This window comes from Podarcis tiliguerta (assembly GCF_965153285.1).
Source record: "Podarcis tiliguerta genome assembly, chromosome: 7".
Classification (NCBI taxonomy): Eukaryota; Metazoa; Chordata; class Lepidosauria; order Squamata; family Lacertidae; genus Podarcis; species Podarcis tiliguerta.
The window spans coordinates 85,044,377-85,062,036 of NC_139540.1; the positions used below are offsets into that span (position 1 = coordinate 85,044,377).

Genomic DNA, 17,660 nt, shown 5'->3' on the forward strand with positions numbered 1-17,660 from the left:
TCAGTACAACTTAAATCCATTTGAAAAACATGAGCTTTAAACATTAGATTTTAGGCACTCTACCTTATTGTGATCATTCTTTCTCCATTTTTATCTTTTTGTTTGTCCACATCAATATGAGCACCAGTGACATCCTGGATTGCTGTGATGTTGCACCCACCTCTTCCCATTATTCGAGAAACAACAGATGCTGGGACAGAGAGCTTTTTTGACCTAAATGACAAAAATTATAAATGTTTTGAGGGCTTCCTGCTTTTAAGTTTAAGAGATTTAGGTAGTATTATAATATACTCGGCCTGAAAAGCGAGATGAGCACTGCACCCCATAGTCGCCTCTGACTGGACTTAACTGTCCAGGAGTCCTTTACCTTTAACCAAATATTATAGTATGTCATTTTGATAACTAGCCAAGCATCTCAGGATAGTTAAAGTGATATTCTTGTTAGATGTGTGTTCTGGGCATGTGAATTTTTGTTTAACTTAGGCTAATAGCTCTTCAGATAATGCTACTGTAATTCACACATTAACTGCCAAACTTTTAAAAAGCCCCCCTTGAGAATATGTGTACTTCTGACAAACTGAATGGTTATGGTTACTATGCCTTTTAACTGCTATGCATGCTTTAGAACTGGAGATATACCACATATTTTACCCTACAGCTCTGAAAACACTAATGAAGAAGCTCCATGTGTGATGAAAGTCATGAAAAGGTTTTTGTTGGTTTTTTTTTAAATCCCTGTTATTATATATCTTGTACTTGTTGAGTCACTATCTTTTCCTTTAGTTATTTTAAAAAATGACATTCCCTCCAACAATTCCAGCAGCCTTGGAAGTTTAAAAGCCCTTTCCCCAACACTTCCTCACATGGATTCTATTTTCTTCCTCTCTTCAGCTCAGTTCCAACAGTGATACATAAACCCCTGTAATCCATACTCCCTGAAGTTCTAAACCCTCATTGATTCTACTCACAGCCTCATCTACAGCCTATTCATAAATCCTCTTCAATTCCAATGCAGAATTTTTGAATGCCACCAAAGTACCTTTTTGCTCCTGAAAGACAGCGTCCACCTCTCTGCAGCTGAAACTGTTCAATTGGCGTTGACTGCAGAGTGTTGTTAGGGGAAGGGTCCTTTAAAACTCTGCCCACTTGCCTGTCAAGGATAGAAAATACAATTTTCCTTAGTTTTCTAGGCAAGAGATGAAAAGAGTTTCGAGTCATACATTTTCAAGCTCAGGTCCAGACAAGAAAACCTTCTCTCATTTCCCCTGTTTTATTTGTTACATATATATTATCGATCTCTGTGGAAACCCAAGGGATCTCCAAGCCAGATATTAGCAGGTCCCAGATCTACTCAGCTCTACACATATGGAACTATTGTAGGCGCTTCCAAAACATGTTCTAATTATACCCTAGATTAGTCAAGACTAAAATATCACAATTATTTAAAACACTAGGAAATCTTAAGAAACTGGTGTGATAGGCATATGGAACCTGATATTGTACATAATTTAGATGGCAGTCCATTTAAGGCCCATTGAAATCAGTTGAGCAGTTAATGGCTTATTGTCCTCCCCATTTCAACAGGATTAAGTACTTCATTAGAATCACTGTGCTCCAGACAGGGCAGAATCTATAGCTCTGTTAGGATAGCAAAATATCTCTTTTTAAAATAGTTTGACAGAAAGGGAAGGCTTTGGAAGCATACATATTTCTACAAGATTCACTATTGTTAATATGTTTACAAATGCATCAGCAGCAAAGAAAAAAGTTACATCAGAACTGTTACATATGGAAAAGTATATGGTTTCATATTAACGGCTCAGATTTAAAATGTCAAAGTTGTTTGCATCTATTAAGTGTACTTTTTATAATGTAAATAGGCCTGTGCTCCTCGGTTGAAGGGTAGTACAGAAATTTAATTAATAACAATAATTTATTAAATTTATATACTGCCCTTCATCTCAAGGCAGTTCACAAGATAAAAGAACAAAATAAGTAGTTAAAACAAAAACCTCTCCTCTCACAAACACATTTAAAAAACTGTAGAATGATAGCTATCAACTTTTTCCTTTTCTTGCGAGGAACCCTATTCGGAATAAGGGAATTTCCCTTTTTGAAAAAAGGGAAACGTTGACAGCTATGTGTAGAATATCAATGGGGAGCCACTGCGGAAAAGGCCCATTCTTGTGCTGCCACCCTCTAGACTTCTCATGGAGGAGGCACACAAAGAAGGGCTCAGATGATGATTGCAGGCAGTTTATATGAGGTGAGTTGGTCCTTGAGGTATTGCAGTCCTGAGCTGTTTAAGGCTTTATAGGTCAAAACCAGCACTCTGAATTGGGTCTGGAAGCTAATTGGCAGCCAGTGTAGTCCAGCCAGGATCAGTATATGCTCACACTGTCTTGCACCTGTAATCAACCTGGCTGCCAAATTCTGCACCAGCTGAAGTTTCTGAACTGTCTTCAGAGGCAGCCCTACGTATGATGCATTTCAGTATTCCAACCTAGAGGTTTCCAGAGCACAGACAACAGAAGTTAGGCTATCCCTGTCCAGACAGCTGGGCCACCAGTCAAAGCGGATGGAAGGCAATCAGCACCACTGAGGCCACCTGAGGCTCAAGCGACAGCAAAGGATCCAGGAGTACCCCAAGCTGCTTACCTGCTCCGTCAGAGGCAGTATAACCTCATCAAGAGCAGGCAACCTCCCATCCATCCAGACCAGTGCCTTAGTCTTATCTGGACTGAGCTTCAACTTGTTGGCTCTCATCTGGTCCATTACTGAGGCAAGAAAACGGTCCAGCACACCCACTGCCTCACCTGCAGATGTTAAGGTGAAGCAGAGCTGTGTCATCAGCATATTGCTGACAACGTACTCCAAAACTCCAAATGACCCCACTCAGCGGTTTCATGTAAACAGCAGAGGGGATAAAATCGAGCCCTGAGGAACTCCACATTGACGGTTCCACGAGGCTGCAGAGCACTCCCCAAGCATCACCCTCTGAGAACCACCATCCAAGTAGGACTAGAACCACTGCAAAGTGGTGCCATCTACCCTCAATGCAGACAACTGCTCCAGAAGTTGATGGTATTGAAAGTTGCTAAGAGGTTAAGAAGAATAAACAAGGACATATTTCTCCTGTCTCTCTCCCAGCAAAGGTCAACATACAGAGTGACCAGAACAGTTTCTGTGCCAAAACCAGGCAACCCCCCCCCCCAAACCCAACTGAAATGGATCTAGAAATTCAGTTTCCACCAAGAGCGCTTGAATCTGGTGCATGAACATCCACTCTAGAACCTTGCCCAAGAACGGGAGTAGTTTTACCACTGTCTCCTTCAAGCAGGCAGGGACCAACCCCTCTCGAAAGAAGGCATGAATCACCTGCCTGGCCCAGCCAGCTGTCTCCTCACTGCTAGTTTTTTATCAGCCACAAGGGACCAGCCACAAGTGGTCGCCCTGACTAATCCAAGCACCTTGTCTGCCTCCTCCAGCCTTACTAACTTAACAACAACAACAACAACAGGGCTCTTACAAGAGAATTGACAGTCTGCTTCCCAGACACCCAGCATCTCAGCTTTACATAATGGGGTGCATACACAAACCTCAGGCTCAACTCCCCACCTCCACGTGCAGAACCTTCACTGTGAACTAGGATCCATGAGTAGGCGCTGCTTATGTGATGCTACTTAACACTTAAGTTTGTGTGATAGGAGAGAGCACGTGACCCTAATGTTTGCTCCTCAAGTCCACAGCATTTAAGACTTATAATGTATGTTAAAGTTAGCAAATGCCAAGTGCTTTTTAAAAAAATCTGACATGTGTATCCACTACCATTCGTATACTGTCATACCTTCACCCCCAATTCAAGACTGACCAAATTACCAATCATGTTCAACTGGTCAGATGCCATTCATGAAACTGCATGAAAACAACTTACCTTCTCACTACTTCTTTCCAGCCTTCTTCTCTTTTTTGCCCTCTTTTTGGACTAGTTAGATTCAACTTTATGTTCGGAGACGTCAGAGGCAAGGACACAGATTTATAACTTGTTGTTAAGGAGTTTGGATTAGCTTCACCTTCAAGTCTAAAAACAAAGATAAGTTTGATTAGAGATTGCCTGCCACCAAACGATCAAAATCTCAATTCCAATTACTGAATTCCATGAAAATCAATGATACAAATTGTTATCAACAGGGTTCTCCTAGTGCTCAGGCAGCATTATCCTATTTCCAGATGAGTTCAGGTGAGCACAGAATATGGAACATTTGTTCCTAATACAGGAAGCTCTATCAACAGATGAGCGCTAATGATTATGTAGGGGGGCACTTATTTTGATAAAAGATTAATAACTTTTGATAACACTTAATGGCAGCGTAAATTATTTTGTGGCAACAGTTGCATTAATTATGTGCAAAGGGGATGGGGGACTGTTGAACAGCCTGCTTACCTGACTCTAGTGTTCTTATGAGTGGTAATTATGCAAATACGCTTAAAGGTTATGAACCTGTGCACAGCATTGTTCAGAACTTTTTGAAGGTAAAACTAACTTTTGGCACAAGCGATCTGCCCAAGTGTAGTGTAAATGTACCACAACTTCCTGCTTGGCACTTAAGTATCATAGTTATACAGCTACCTGCAACAAGGAAGACCAACTGTGTGGATGCACAGATAGCTATGTAGGAAACATCAATTTCAGGCAAGCAACCTCAGCTTTGTGTTTTTTTGTGGGGGCACAAACATAGGAGATTGGTAAGCTAGTTATTGAGATACTGGATGCAGGTATCTTCATATGAACAAGGATAAGGATAGCTCACATCTGAAGTGTCCACTCAGCTTAAGTTGACAACTGGGGCCAGGTAGAACAATACATATTGAGCACCATTCAAAGGTTGTGACTAGAATGTACTCAAAAACCACCTGGTACTTGGTATTGGGCCAGTTCATGTTACATGGTATGTGAAGAGACCCAATTAGAAAATTCTGAAGATGTCACTTGGATGAAAGACAAAGAAGAAATTCTCCCTAATGATAAAATGGTGGCTGAAAAGAGAACTGAACAGAAAAATGTAGAATTCACCCCATAGGCCATAAGCACTATAGTCAAAGAGCAGATCTTTTACACCAGAAGTATCTAGGTTTAGTTCTAGAAGGTTTGAATGATGCAGAGGAAGAACCTGTGTGTGCCTGGGCAGACCAAAACTGGTATATATTGCAACTATAACTGAAATCCATCTGGCTGTGACCATGAAAAGGACCTTCTTCATAGCTGTACCAAGGCCCTGGTGCTCGCCTCTGAGACAAGTTTGTCATGCTCCTGCCATTTGAAACTATAGTGAATGCCAAAGATTTTTTTTAAAAAAGAAGACTTCACTTTGGACTATAACATCTGGTTTTAGTAGCTGGCTGATTTTGAGCTACTTAGATATGTCAGTTGTAATTGTTTCATCTTCTGTTGTTGCTTTTAAAGATTTGTTTTATCTTTTTATGTTATATCACAACAACAACAACAACAACAGCCACTCTGCTTAGATCTTGTAAAAACTTGATGTTTTGTTATTTTAATAGTGATGTTCTTAGGTACCTTGTGCTATTTATAAGAAATGTAAGGTATGAACCTTTTAAATAATACGGAACTAGCTAATTATGAAGCGTAGGTCTGTAGCCAACATGTATTCACAGGATCTCTCTAAAACAAGCATGGGAACCTTTTAAAGGGTCTTAATTAGGCCCACAAGGCTGTTTCCCTCTACCCACACCCACTTGCTCACACATGACATCAACTGTGGGGGCAGGCAAACCCACAACTGCAAAGGAATGACCAGGAGCACTAAAGGGAGCTTCCCACTGTTCCTTATCAAGCAGTAAATTCCAGTGGGCCTTGCATTCGGTACTAAATTTTAAAAGGTTCCGAATGCAAGCCTTGCTTGCACAGGGACAATACAGTGGTACCTTGGGGTAAGTACTTAATTCGTTCTGGAGGTCTGTTCTTAACCTGAAACTGTTCTTAACCTGAAGCACCACTTTAGCTAATGGGGCCTCCTGCTGCTGCCACGCCACCGGAACACAATTTCTGTTCTCATCCTGAAGCAAAGTTCTTAACCTGAAGCACTATTTCTGGATTAACGGAGTCTGTAACCTGAAGTGTATGTAACCTGAGGTACCACTGTATAAAGTGCACCCTAATATTCCCAAAAGTTCCTTTGCAGTCATGTCAGGTATGGATGGGACAGGTGGGTGCAGCGGGGGGGGGGGGGGGATGGCCTGTGCATCATGTTAGCCACCCCTGCTCGAGATTATGGGGAATTGGGAACCATTAGCCTTGGCTAAGCAACACACTTGCATGCTAATGGTCACTGCTCCCACCAACAGGAAACCTTTGATGCAGGAGGATGACAACTGCTAAGAGGAGCACACAGGTGTTCATGTGCAGAGCAAGCAGCATCTGTTACACCCACCTTCACCACGAGGTCAGGGAACCTGCTGCCCAACCCTGTCTTCAAAGTTACATTCTGGCAAAACTAGATGATATCATTTGCTGTTACTGCGTCCTGGAGGATTAACGTGCAGCTGTTGTTTTTAATTGCTTTGCTTTGTTTTTGATCAGGAGGGATGAATTAGAAGTTACTAAGGAGAGCTCATCTCCTTAGAAACATATAATTTGGGGATCTATAAGGTAATTTAAAGCCTCTAATCCCCCAACCTTGAAGCCCAAAGTCCAAAACATGTGCATTCAGAAACATTTCAGCGTCAAACTAGCATGAAAAAGACTCATTAAAAGCTTCAGTAATGGAGATATAACTTGTGACTCACCTGGTTTGCACTTTGGAAACTGAGGTGTTAGTCTTGTCTTCCTGAGAAGGGAGCAGTACTGAGGCATATCGTCTCTCGCCTGAAGAGTGTGTGTCCATAGTGAAGTTTAGTTCCTGGCTTTTACCACCGCTGCTGCTCTCACTATTGCAATCTGTGCTGTCCAAGTTGTCAGAATCACTGTTCCCACCAGCACTACCGCCTCTTGGCTCTCCGTTGATTTTATTTTTATCTGCTTTTTGCTGTGCTAGAGTTATATGCTGGTCTGGCAAAATTATCTGCACATTTTGAGGAGTGTCTTTTGTTTTATTCTTCTTATTCTTTCTATTTGTGCTGGGAGTTGTTACCACATTGGCCCTCTTCTTTCCAAAAGCATTTGTGAAAGTAGCTGATGTTGCAGATATTCCAATAGTAGTTGTAGTGGTTGCGCTTGGAGGCTCCAAAGGAACTTCTTGATCAACTGAAACAAAACAGATTTTTAAAAAATAAAACTTAATGATGGGAACAGTGCCCCCCCCCAAAAAAAACACTGTATCAGAATCATAGTGACTTGTACCATGGCATCAAAGGCAGAGTTTTTCTGCAAGTTAGACCAGACTTTTAGCATTCTGGTTTTAAATCTATTTTTTAAATGCTTTACTAGCTGTTTAAATCACAACGGATTGCCAGGCATGAGAAACGGGGCCTTTTCTGTGGCAGCTCCCAGCCTGTTACACTCCTACACACAGAAGCACAGAAACTATGCATTTTTAAATGGGTTTTAAAACCCAACTTTTTCAAAATGTATTTTCTGGACTAAGCCTTTTCTTCGCTACAGAGTCATTCTAAATACAACTCTACTAGTTATATAAATAAGAAACAAAAAGCAATGTGTTTGTGTACGATGTACACTGCTAACAGAGTCCCTCACACATGACTTGGATTTCCTTACTCAAATGAAGTGACCAATTATTACCAAAACACATGTAAAAATTACTTTCACTCTGTGCTTTAGAAGAGTTTTAAATCCCAAAAATACAAGTTTAGAAAACTAATTTGAAGGAGTGATGAATTCCTCACCATCATCATCATTCTCATCTTCATCTTCATCTTCTTGCAGCTCTAGTGTTTCTTTAGGTTTGTGCTCCTCATCTTCTTCCTGTTTTCGTTTTTGCTCTTCTTTCTTCTTCTTTCTCTTCTCCTTCCTCTTCTCTCTTTTTGCTGCAAGAGCCTGCTTTCTACTCTCTTCTCTGGACTGTGGAAAATAATTTACAATATACCTGATTACACACCAATATAGAATATAAACATATCTACATTGATAACTACAGCAAATGAATTCTAAATTCTCCAGTGTCTTATTTTTGGCTCAAGAAACCTCCATAATGAATGATCCCCCCCCCACAAAAATAATAATAATAATAATAATAATAATAATAATAATAATAATAATAATAATAATTGGCTGGGTTTCCCAAGCCACTCTGGGCAGCTTCCAACTGAATATTAAAAACAATACCTCATCAAACATTAAAACCTTCCCTAAACATGAAAGTAAAATGAAAAAGTAAAACAAAAAAGTAAAAAAATGAAAGTAAACAGAAGTGCTTTTTCCAATCTGGCTTGGCTTACAGAGATCCATCCTGTGTGGGAAAGCGCACTGTTGCTTAGGTCAACTGTGCTACAAATGTGTTTTGTAATAGATTTGTCTACAGATATGCCTAGATTGTCCTTAAGAGTGGAGACCCTGAAAGCCACCTTCAAATACTGAATATAAATCAATCTGCAGTGGTCCTGCTCTTTTATACAGTGGTACCTCGGGTTACATACGCTTCAGGTTACAGAATCCGCTAACCTAGAAATAGTGCTTCAGGTTAAGAACTTTGCTTCAGGATGAGAACAGAAATTGTGTTCCGGTGGCGTGGCAGCAGCAGGAGGCCCCATTAGCTAAAGTGGTGCTTCAGGTTAAGAACAGTTTCAGGTTAAGTACGGACCTCCGAAACGAATTAAGTACTTAACCCGGGGTACCACTGTATTGCAATTGTAGACCAATTTTTTATACCTGTTTTTAGTGAACTACATTTAGTTTGAGGTATGCTTAAGTCTAGGCTTCATAAAACATGAATATGATCCTGACTAATTAACATGAACTCAAGAGTCCCCCGAAGGAAACATATGCTTACTAAAAGCTAAAAAAAGTGGTGATCAAGCACACAAGGTGAAGCAGGAGTGCTGGGACTCCTGGCACTTGTTTCAAGCTTTATAAATGTATGAGGCTGAGAAAGGGTGTCCAAACTAGACCATAGTGTAGTGGACCACTTTGTGTTATTACTATCCATAACTAAAGTAAGCTTTACTTTGGAATCCCCCCCAACCGCAAGATACTGCTTTAGTAACTACTAGCTTGCTACGTTACACAGGAAGATGTAGCAAGAAGGCCAAATCTAATCCAGAATGTGGCTCATGGGGATGGTTAGGATTTTCAACTGTTAGATCTATACCCATTTGATTTAGAAGTCTTGCTAGCCTGAGTGAAGGAGTGATGGTGGCTTACTCCAGAAAATTAAAATCCACAGCAGACTCAGATTAATCCTCTGCTGCATTTATCCCACGCAGGTGCATGCATAAGTCTGAGAGAGGATTTCACTTGATTTATGTAACAGTATTTAAGCAAGGGGATGTACTCTATCATCTTACCTTTTCCAAATCTAGCTCTTTTAGCAGGATGCTTGCATTCTTATTTGCTTCAGCTGCTTGCTGGTCCTTTGCCTTCACAATTGTTTCAACACACTGGTGACATTTCTTCAGCAAATCCTATACAGTAGAAAGTTTGTGAAAAGGAAAGATAGGTTCAGCAAGTTGCTAGACACCAAGAACTACTTCACTGGCATATACAAATGGAGTACCAGAGAATATGTCTGTAGGTAATGAATTAAAACTAGTGATTTTTGATTACTGTTAGGCTGATCTACAGTTTTCTGAAAATACAGCTTTTAAAGCAATTATCAATTTGTTTGCCATACATGTGCTAACTGATCTTTCAATGCAAAAAGAGCAGAATTTATCCTGAAGCTGCAAGTTTAATACTATAAGAGATTATTGTTTCAACTGGCAGGCCTTGTGCTGGCCAGTTGTCCACCTGCCTACTTTTAGAATACAACTGTAGCATGGCATTCCAAATCTAGAAAGCATTTCTTATGCTGCCCTTGATAACAGGTGCAAAACCATAACTACTAATGGAAGTAAAGGTGATCAATTTCCTTAGGCATATCCAGATTTGCAGCTGTTGGATATGGTACAGACCAGAAAAGCCTTTACTACTTCAGACAAGATTTATTCCCTCCTACCGAATGTTTCCCCATACATATTCCTACTAGGGGAAATTTAGCATCTTAGAGAAGCATTCACTCCTAGCCTTCTTGCTAACATTTTGGAAGGTCTTTTTTCCAGTGGCAAAAGCATTCAGCCATGCCAATTCACAACGTCTAACATATTGTGAAGTACAGTCCTTCACAATAGCAGCTGCGTATCTATCTCTATATAATGGTAGTTAAGACATATGCGGTAAAACTGAACACAATATTTTTTTTTAAAAAATCCAGTGCTTGTTGAAATTCAGCTATTGGGTACTGGTGGAAGGCAGGTGTGTTGGATAATAGATGCAATGCCTCCCTTGTACATTTCCAATGCAGGCCTGTGAAAATACACCAGTTTTCAACAGCCCCACCCCTCCTCTCTGAACCTCATTTTTGTCCAACCTACATACATTTATTTCCAATTTGTTGTGCACAGTCCACGCAATTTCCATCAAGGATGTGCTTTTTGGATATAATCTCTATTTGAATGAAGTTTTTTAAAATAAGCACTTTCAATGTTTGGTACATGAACAATGCTGTTCTACCTACATATGAAACATGCACTGCTAATATACTTGTATAGTATAATGTGGTTCCACTATACAGGATCTTGTGAGAGGGCACCTACTGGATCTTGTGAGAGTGATGTAACAAGTGCTGAAAATCCTCCCATTAGTCTGACCTCATTTTGTGAACTTTTTTTCTTTCAGACCTTTCCCCTAAATTATTTGGGAGCTGTGATCTTCAATTATAAAAGTCTTGCAATCTGTTTTTTTGTCTGTTTGTTTTAAGTGGTGAACAGAGACCGTCCCCTCTACTACAACGGAGAAAATGCCCTCACTCAAGAATTCGGGGTGGGGACACCTAGCTGTTCATTGTCAGATAGCAACTTTGCTTGCAAGTTAATAGATCCAAGTGGTCTAACACTCAGTTTCATAAACATATCACAGAACCAAGACATAATTGTTTCCATTTTTTATAGTTCACCTTTCCTCTAAAATAACCAAGGTAGGCTATGTTCAACCTCTGTATATGTTTGGTTTTCAAGAAGACTATCAATATTGATTAGATTTGGCTTCATGCTCAGTAGCATCAATATCTGTTGAATTTATCTATGCATTATTAAAAATAAATATGGGAGCTACTGCTGGGGAAAAACTGCCACTGTTGATTTTAATCATTGTTAAGTTGCAGGTGGTGCACCACATCATTTAAGAACACATTGGGAGCCTTTCTGGCACTCACCTTGTCAGTTATTGTTGCTATGTACCTCATGCATTCAATGTCTGAAGGAAACTGGTTAACTTCTTTTACCAAAAACTGCACTACTCTTACGTGACCCTGAAAAAAAAAAAAGAGCAGCACCAAGGTTTTATTCATTTATCATCTCCTATCAGAATGGTACACACCAATATGTATACACTAAAACATAAAACACCATTAAAAACATTACAAAACCATCATTAAAACTTTAAACAACTGCATAGGCCTGTCAGCATAACAAGGTCTTCAACAGAAAATCAAAAGCAAGTGTTTCCAGCCCAGAACCAGCAACATTAATACCAGACTTATGATTGAGGCCAGCTGGGCTTCTGAACATGGAGAACAACCAACAGCACTCCTCTAGATGATTTCAGTGATCAGGCTCAAGGATCAGGATTCCTCAAGGTATCCTGGACCCAAGCTGTTCAGGGCTTTGTTTAACCTTGAACTTGGTCAGGGAGCATACAGGCAGCCAGTACGCATATATGACATATGATATCTATTAGAGGTCACATGCTGCCAGTCATCTACCCCCCATCTAATTGGAGCTTCCAGACCAAGGGCTGGAAGCAATCAATCAAATGTCAAGATTAACAATGCATGTACTACAGTGGCCAAAATTATTCTGATCCAGATATAGTGGTAGCAGACACACCCAACAAAGCTGGTAAAAGGCATGCCAGCCACAGAGGTCACTTGGGTCTGGAATGATAACGATTTACCCGGGAGTAATCCCCAAGCTACGTACTTCCTCCTTTAGAGGAAGTGAAACCCTGTCTAAAAAAGGCAACTGTCCTATCCTCTGGACACTGAAACCACCTACCTATAATGCCTCTGTCTTTCCAGAATTCAAATGCTGTTTATTTGCCCTCATCCAGACCACCACTGCATTAAAAGCAATGGTCCAGGGCTTTAACAGCCTCTCCCGATTCAGATGTTATAGAGGAAAAAAGCAGTGTAGTGCTAGCACCATACTCCAAAACTCCTAATGGCATCTTCCATATTCAGATGTTAAATAGTTGAGGACAAAACGGTACCCCAGTGCAGCCCCACAGAACAACTGCCAGAAGATTGAAGAGCAGTGCCCCAATGTTACGCTCAGGACTTTACCACACAGCTAGAAATGGAACCTTTTAAAGGAGGAATTTGATGTTGCACTGTTACAAATGTTCTGTCAGTGCAAGCATTTCTCCTTCCTCAACAAAACAATCTCTCTTCTCCTCCTAAGTGGTTTTTGGGTGGAGGTTTTTTGGGTGGGGGTTCTCCTGACTTCCACCTGAGTCGGGGGGGGGGGGGCGGAGAGCAGGAGGCAGGACAGCCCCTTTGCCCTAGTGGAAGTCCTTGCATAGGCTTCCAGTAGCAGGACCATTAGCTGAATCCAGCCTGGTATCTCAGATAACCAGGCCACACAGCTGATCTAGGAGGATACCAGGATCAACGGTATAAAAGGCCTCTGGGAAACTAAGAGTAACGGGATCGCAATCTGCCTGTCCCTCTCAATAAAGGTCATCCGCCAGGGCTGATTCAGCCCCTAATCAGGCCTAAAACCAGACTGAAGTGGATTCAGATAATCAGTGACATCCAGGAACACTTGGAAGTTGCTCCACCACCTTCCCTGCAAAAGGGACATTGATGGCTGACCAGTAGTGGGTCCAGGATAGGTTTTTAAAGGAGTAATTGCACTACCCCCCTCTTTAAGAGCAGCTGGGACCACCCCATCATGCAGTGATGCATTCATAACATCCTGGACCCATGTAGTCACCCCAAATTCTAGCTAGCTTTGACCAGCCACAGTCTAGAGTGCATGTGGTCAAAGCCATTGCTGTAAGTATCCTGGCTACATCATCAGGCAACATCAATTGAAAATGATCCAGGTGTAGCACTGGACATTGTGATTGGACAGTGGCATCCAAGTCAAGATGAAGACTTTGTCTTTAAAGGGTACTGCAAACTACTTGCAGATATGATTTCATGGATCTGCACTCGAATCCAGGGTAACAAGTCTCTGGACCTGCTAGCTGACTCCTTGAGGGAGAAATGGACATAGTACAATAGGATTATGTCTCCTAACGAGTGTTTAGCCAGTTTGAAAGCAAGATTTCATCACTTTCCATCTCATCAACTGCAGCTCTTGGGAATATGAGCGAGCAATGTGATCTCCACAGCACTGAAGAGCAGGTTTGGGAATGATCATGTCAGCAGCCCTTCTTGTCTCACTGCTCCACAGCAAAACAAGAACCTCAACAAAATCACCTACTTTTTCCACTGGGAAATCCTCCAGAGCCATTAGAGTCCATCAGCCTCAGAGCGGACAATCTGAACTGGTCCTCCACTCTTGCAGGCATGAATAGCAGTTACAATAACAAACTTCACCAGGAAGTGGTCTGACCATGACCATTCCCCACCTGAAGACCAAAACATGTTGAGGGTATGTCCTGCTCTGTGTCAGGAGCATGACCATTTGAGGCAGTTCCACAATTAATATGGAGAAAGTGAGTAAGTACAACTAGGTAGCAATTATATCCTGGGAATCAGCAGACATAAACATTGTTTTAGGCAGGCGAAATTGCTTCTTCAAATGTAAAGTACAAACTTTACAGTTCACATCAATTCCTAATGCAAGCTTTCTCAATCTGGTGCCCTCCAAATGTTTTGAACCACTGCCCTCCATCAGTCATAATGGCTGGGGGCAGCTGTCAGAAACACATAGCAGGCACTAGGTCAGGGAAGGTCGTCATAAGGCAAACAGCAACAGGAAAACAGAAAAAGAGGAAATTTCATTCATTCTAAGATAAAAGATAGGAAAAACCATCAAGTTGACTTTTTCAGATTTAAATTTTGTGAAACATCAATGAACTTACTTTACGAAATGCAGACATAAGGGGAGTAATTTTTCTGTTATCTGCACCATCCACATCAGCTCCTGCCTGCACAAGCAGTTGAACTACATCAAGGTGGCCACCATTAGCTGCAAGCCAGAGCGGTGTGTTCCCTTTCTTGTTGCGAACGTCAATATGTGCCCCTCTGAAAGGAATTAGAATTAAATTCAAGCTGGCAAAAAAATCCAGGCAGAAATTGAAACTACATTTCAGTTCACAAACACTGGTTATATGGAAGCTGTTAAGAACTTCAGAACGTCATCCATGATCTTGAGGTATGTGCTATGAAGACTAAACTGAAATTTAGAATTCCAAAAAGGGGGCCTGCAACAAAATTTTAAGGTCTGAGTTTCAAATTATCCCATCCTTTTCCTAACATGTTAGCACTATGTCAATCGGAACATGCAAAGTGGCTTTTTACTCTAAGTTTTTCTTTTTTTATTTCTGCAAACCTTGCCAAGCATGCTGATACTTCCCTCTTATGCATGGGACTGAATTGACTTTAGTATCTTACAAGTGGGGTCTCACAACTAAGTGCTGCGGTGTTATCATGGGTGCATATATTATGTGAACTTGTGGCTGAGGAAGTGGAAAACACAAAAGTGAGCATCAAAGACAGGAGTTTCTGGTCTGACTTCATGTGTAAAATAAATATTTTTAGTTACAAATTTTTTAGTTACAGTCTGCATGAAAATCAATAGAGCAATGGTCTTTGTAAATGCAACTCAGTGCTTGACTTGGCCCAAAGGAAAGTCTAAAGGGACAGTTTTAGAATAGTGACCACCCCTGACCGGCAATATTAACAGTGAATTATACTGCAGGGTTGTTGCATGCTACTTTCTGAACCCAGCTTGCAATGTGGAGATAAATGCAATGGATAACAGTGCAGGGTTTGTACTCTGGTTCAGTCCAACCAGTAAAGCATGTTAAATACACTGCAGGGCTGCTATATTCTCCCTATCACAAGCCCTTTCAATCTGTAATATGGAGAATGAACTTCATTTGAGATGGTTCTCTGCACCTCTTAACATCTGTCTCTCTCCTACAATCCTTCCCAGCTGCTCCACTCTGTTCCCCCTCCCACCCAGCTGGCAATTCCCCCTTCACTCAAATAGCCCAGTTTGTAGGTTACAGTAGACACAGGAATGGGAACCTGCACACATCCAAATGTCGTTGGACTAAACTCCCATCAACCACAGTTAGAATGGCCAGAGATGATGGGAGTTGCAGAATTTAACATCTGGAGGGTCACAGCTTCCTCACCCCTTTATAATAATAATAATAATAATAATTTTTATTTATACCCCGCCCTCCCCAGCCAAGGCCGGGCTCAGAGCGGCTTACAAGCAATAATAAAAACAAGATGAATGATTACAACTTAAAAACAAAAGTAAAATACAACATGAAAATAATGGAACATTAAAATATTAAAATGTAGCCTCATCGCAGGAGGAGAAGGAAAAGAAAAAAGAAAGAGAGGGAGGGAGGGAATCAAATTGGCTCCAAGCCAAAGGCCAGGCGGAACAACTCTGTCTTACAGGCCCTGCGGAAAGAAATTAGATCCTGCAGGGCCCTGGTCTCATGAGGCAGAGCGTTCCACCAGGCCGGAGCCAGAGCTGAAAAGGCCCTGGCTCTGGTTGAAGCCAATCTAACTTCCTTAGGGCCTGGGACCACTAGGTGTTGTTATTTATGGACCTTGAGGCTCTCCGTGGGGCATACCAGGAGAGGCGGTCCCGTAGGTATGAGGGTCCTAGGCCGTGAAGTAAGCCATAGTCAATGGTTTACTCCAAACATGATGATTGCAACATTTTCACACAGCCCCTCTAGCTAGCAGGAGGAACAAACCAAGTTTAGCACTATGCCCAACACCAGGTAGTTTGTTTCATTCAAACAAATCATGACTGGTAAGCCTGGCTTAACTTTGTGGTTTGTTAGGAGCAGAACTTTAGTATATTACAATGCTAAGTTCCACTAGTTAGAGGGAAGGAGTGAAGCAGGAGCCTTCTGCAGTCACATGGTAAACCATTAACTATGGTTTACTATGATGTGTGAATGCTGCCAGTCTCAACGTTCTATGCCATTGAATTTCTAAGGAACTAGTTTTTGCTCCTCCCTGTGGCTTTTTTATATAGTGCTGCAAAACCACCAGGTTCTTCGGAGTGCTGGTACCTACTTTTGTATGTGGGTACTCTAGTCATTATAGTTATTCATGTAAAAACAATGACATACCGATTAATCAGGAGCTCACAAAACTTGTAGTGGCCTTTATCTGCTGCAATTGTTAAAGCGGTATCTCTTGAGGAAGGCACAGGAGGAGCATTGACATCTGCTCCTTTATCAAGAAGAACTCTTCCAACTTCAGCATAACCTCCAGAAGCAGCTTCCATCAGAGGGGTGAGCCCAGTCTGTTTAAAATAATGTTTGAAATAGAGTCTATATAAAGCAGTTCTAAACATAATCTAGAAACAGTTGCCAATCTCTTTCACTATGTAAGGACCCCAATGAATGCAAGACCTATCAACATGACTCAGGGTAGCTAGAGTCACACACAATGGATTCACAAGTCAAAAAAAAAAAGCTGTAAGGTCTTGGGACTATTATGTTCAAGAAGCATCTGTACAGCATAAATGTTCACTTTAATGGATCTTACATCAAAATACAATGCTTTGCTTTAGTATAGAACTTTGCTGCCTTGAACACTGCACACTTGAACAATTTGAACAAAAGTACCTCATCACTTATTTACTAGCATGATATTCAGAATGTTAATATTAATCTGCTCACCACAATATTCAAGACTTTGCAGTTTGCATTTTCTTTGGCTAGTGTTTGGGCTTTTGTTTCCTGCTTCTCTCCAATCCACCTGCATGACTCCTCCTGCAGAGGCTCCCACAGGGCTATAGTTCAGGAACTAAACTGAGTCAAAGCTAATGTATTTCTTTAATCTCCAATTTACCTCAAGGTTTCTGCACTTTTAGTCAATAAGGGAAGAGAAGTGGGTCTTCGCCACTACTGGCATGCACCGTCTGTCAGGTTGTCCAAATGGGAATGCGGCCCTCGAATTGCAGAAGGTTCCCCATCCCTTTCCTCTTTTCTCTCCCCTTATTGACAGGAAGTGAGGAAAGATCAACTGACAGGAAGTGAGGAACGATCAATGAGGAACTTTTTTCGATTCGAGAGCTGCCTTCCTTTGTGTTGAAGAATAAAGCCACAACCACCCAATATATCCTACACACACTGCAGCAAACTGCCCATGGAAAAATAACAACCTTTTACTCTTTGGACAGCTCGTAATCTCTTCCACCACCACTCTCTTGCTGCTTGGCCAGAGAAACTGGGACATGGAGTAGGCAGACTCTGGAAGAAGAGGCTGGTGGGG

At 41.3% G+C, this 17,660-nt stretch overlaps 1 protein-coding gene across 22 annotated transcripts in view; it reads right to left on the reverse strand.

The window, feature by feature from the left end:
* The window catches only part of LOC310681093 (ankyrin repeat and KH domain-containing protein 1-like), an 86,041-nt gene that overhangs the window by 10,258 nt on the left and 58,123 nt on the right, over positions 1–17,660 (reverse strand). For all 22 annotated transcript variants that reach the window (XM_083448493.1, XM_083448492.1, XM_083448488.1 and 19 more), the window contains 9 exons: positions 16,511–16,686; positions 14,264–14,426; positions 11,385–11,480; positions 9,481–9,597; positions 7,864–8,038; positions 6,808–7,264; positions 3,935–4,081; positions 1,040–1,150; positions 64–213 (listed from right to left, as the gene is read on the reverse strand). In XM_083448493.1, coding sequence (XP_083304619.1) covers positions 64–213; positions 1,040–1,150; positions 3,935–4,081; positions 6,808–7,264; positions 7,864–8,038; positions 9,481–9,597; positions 11,385–11,480; positions 14,264–14,426; positions 16,511–16,686 — 1,592 coding nt within the window. The remainder of the gene's footprint in view (positions 1–63; positions 214–1,039; positions 1,151–3,934; positions 4,082–6,807; positions 7,265–7,863; positions 8,039–9,480; positions 9,598–11,384; positions 11,481–14,263; positions 14,427–16,510; positions 16,687–17,660) is intronic.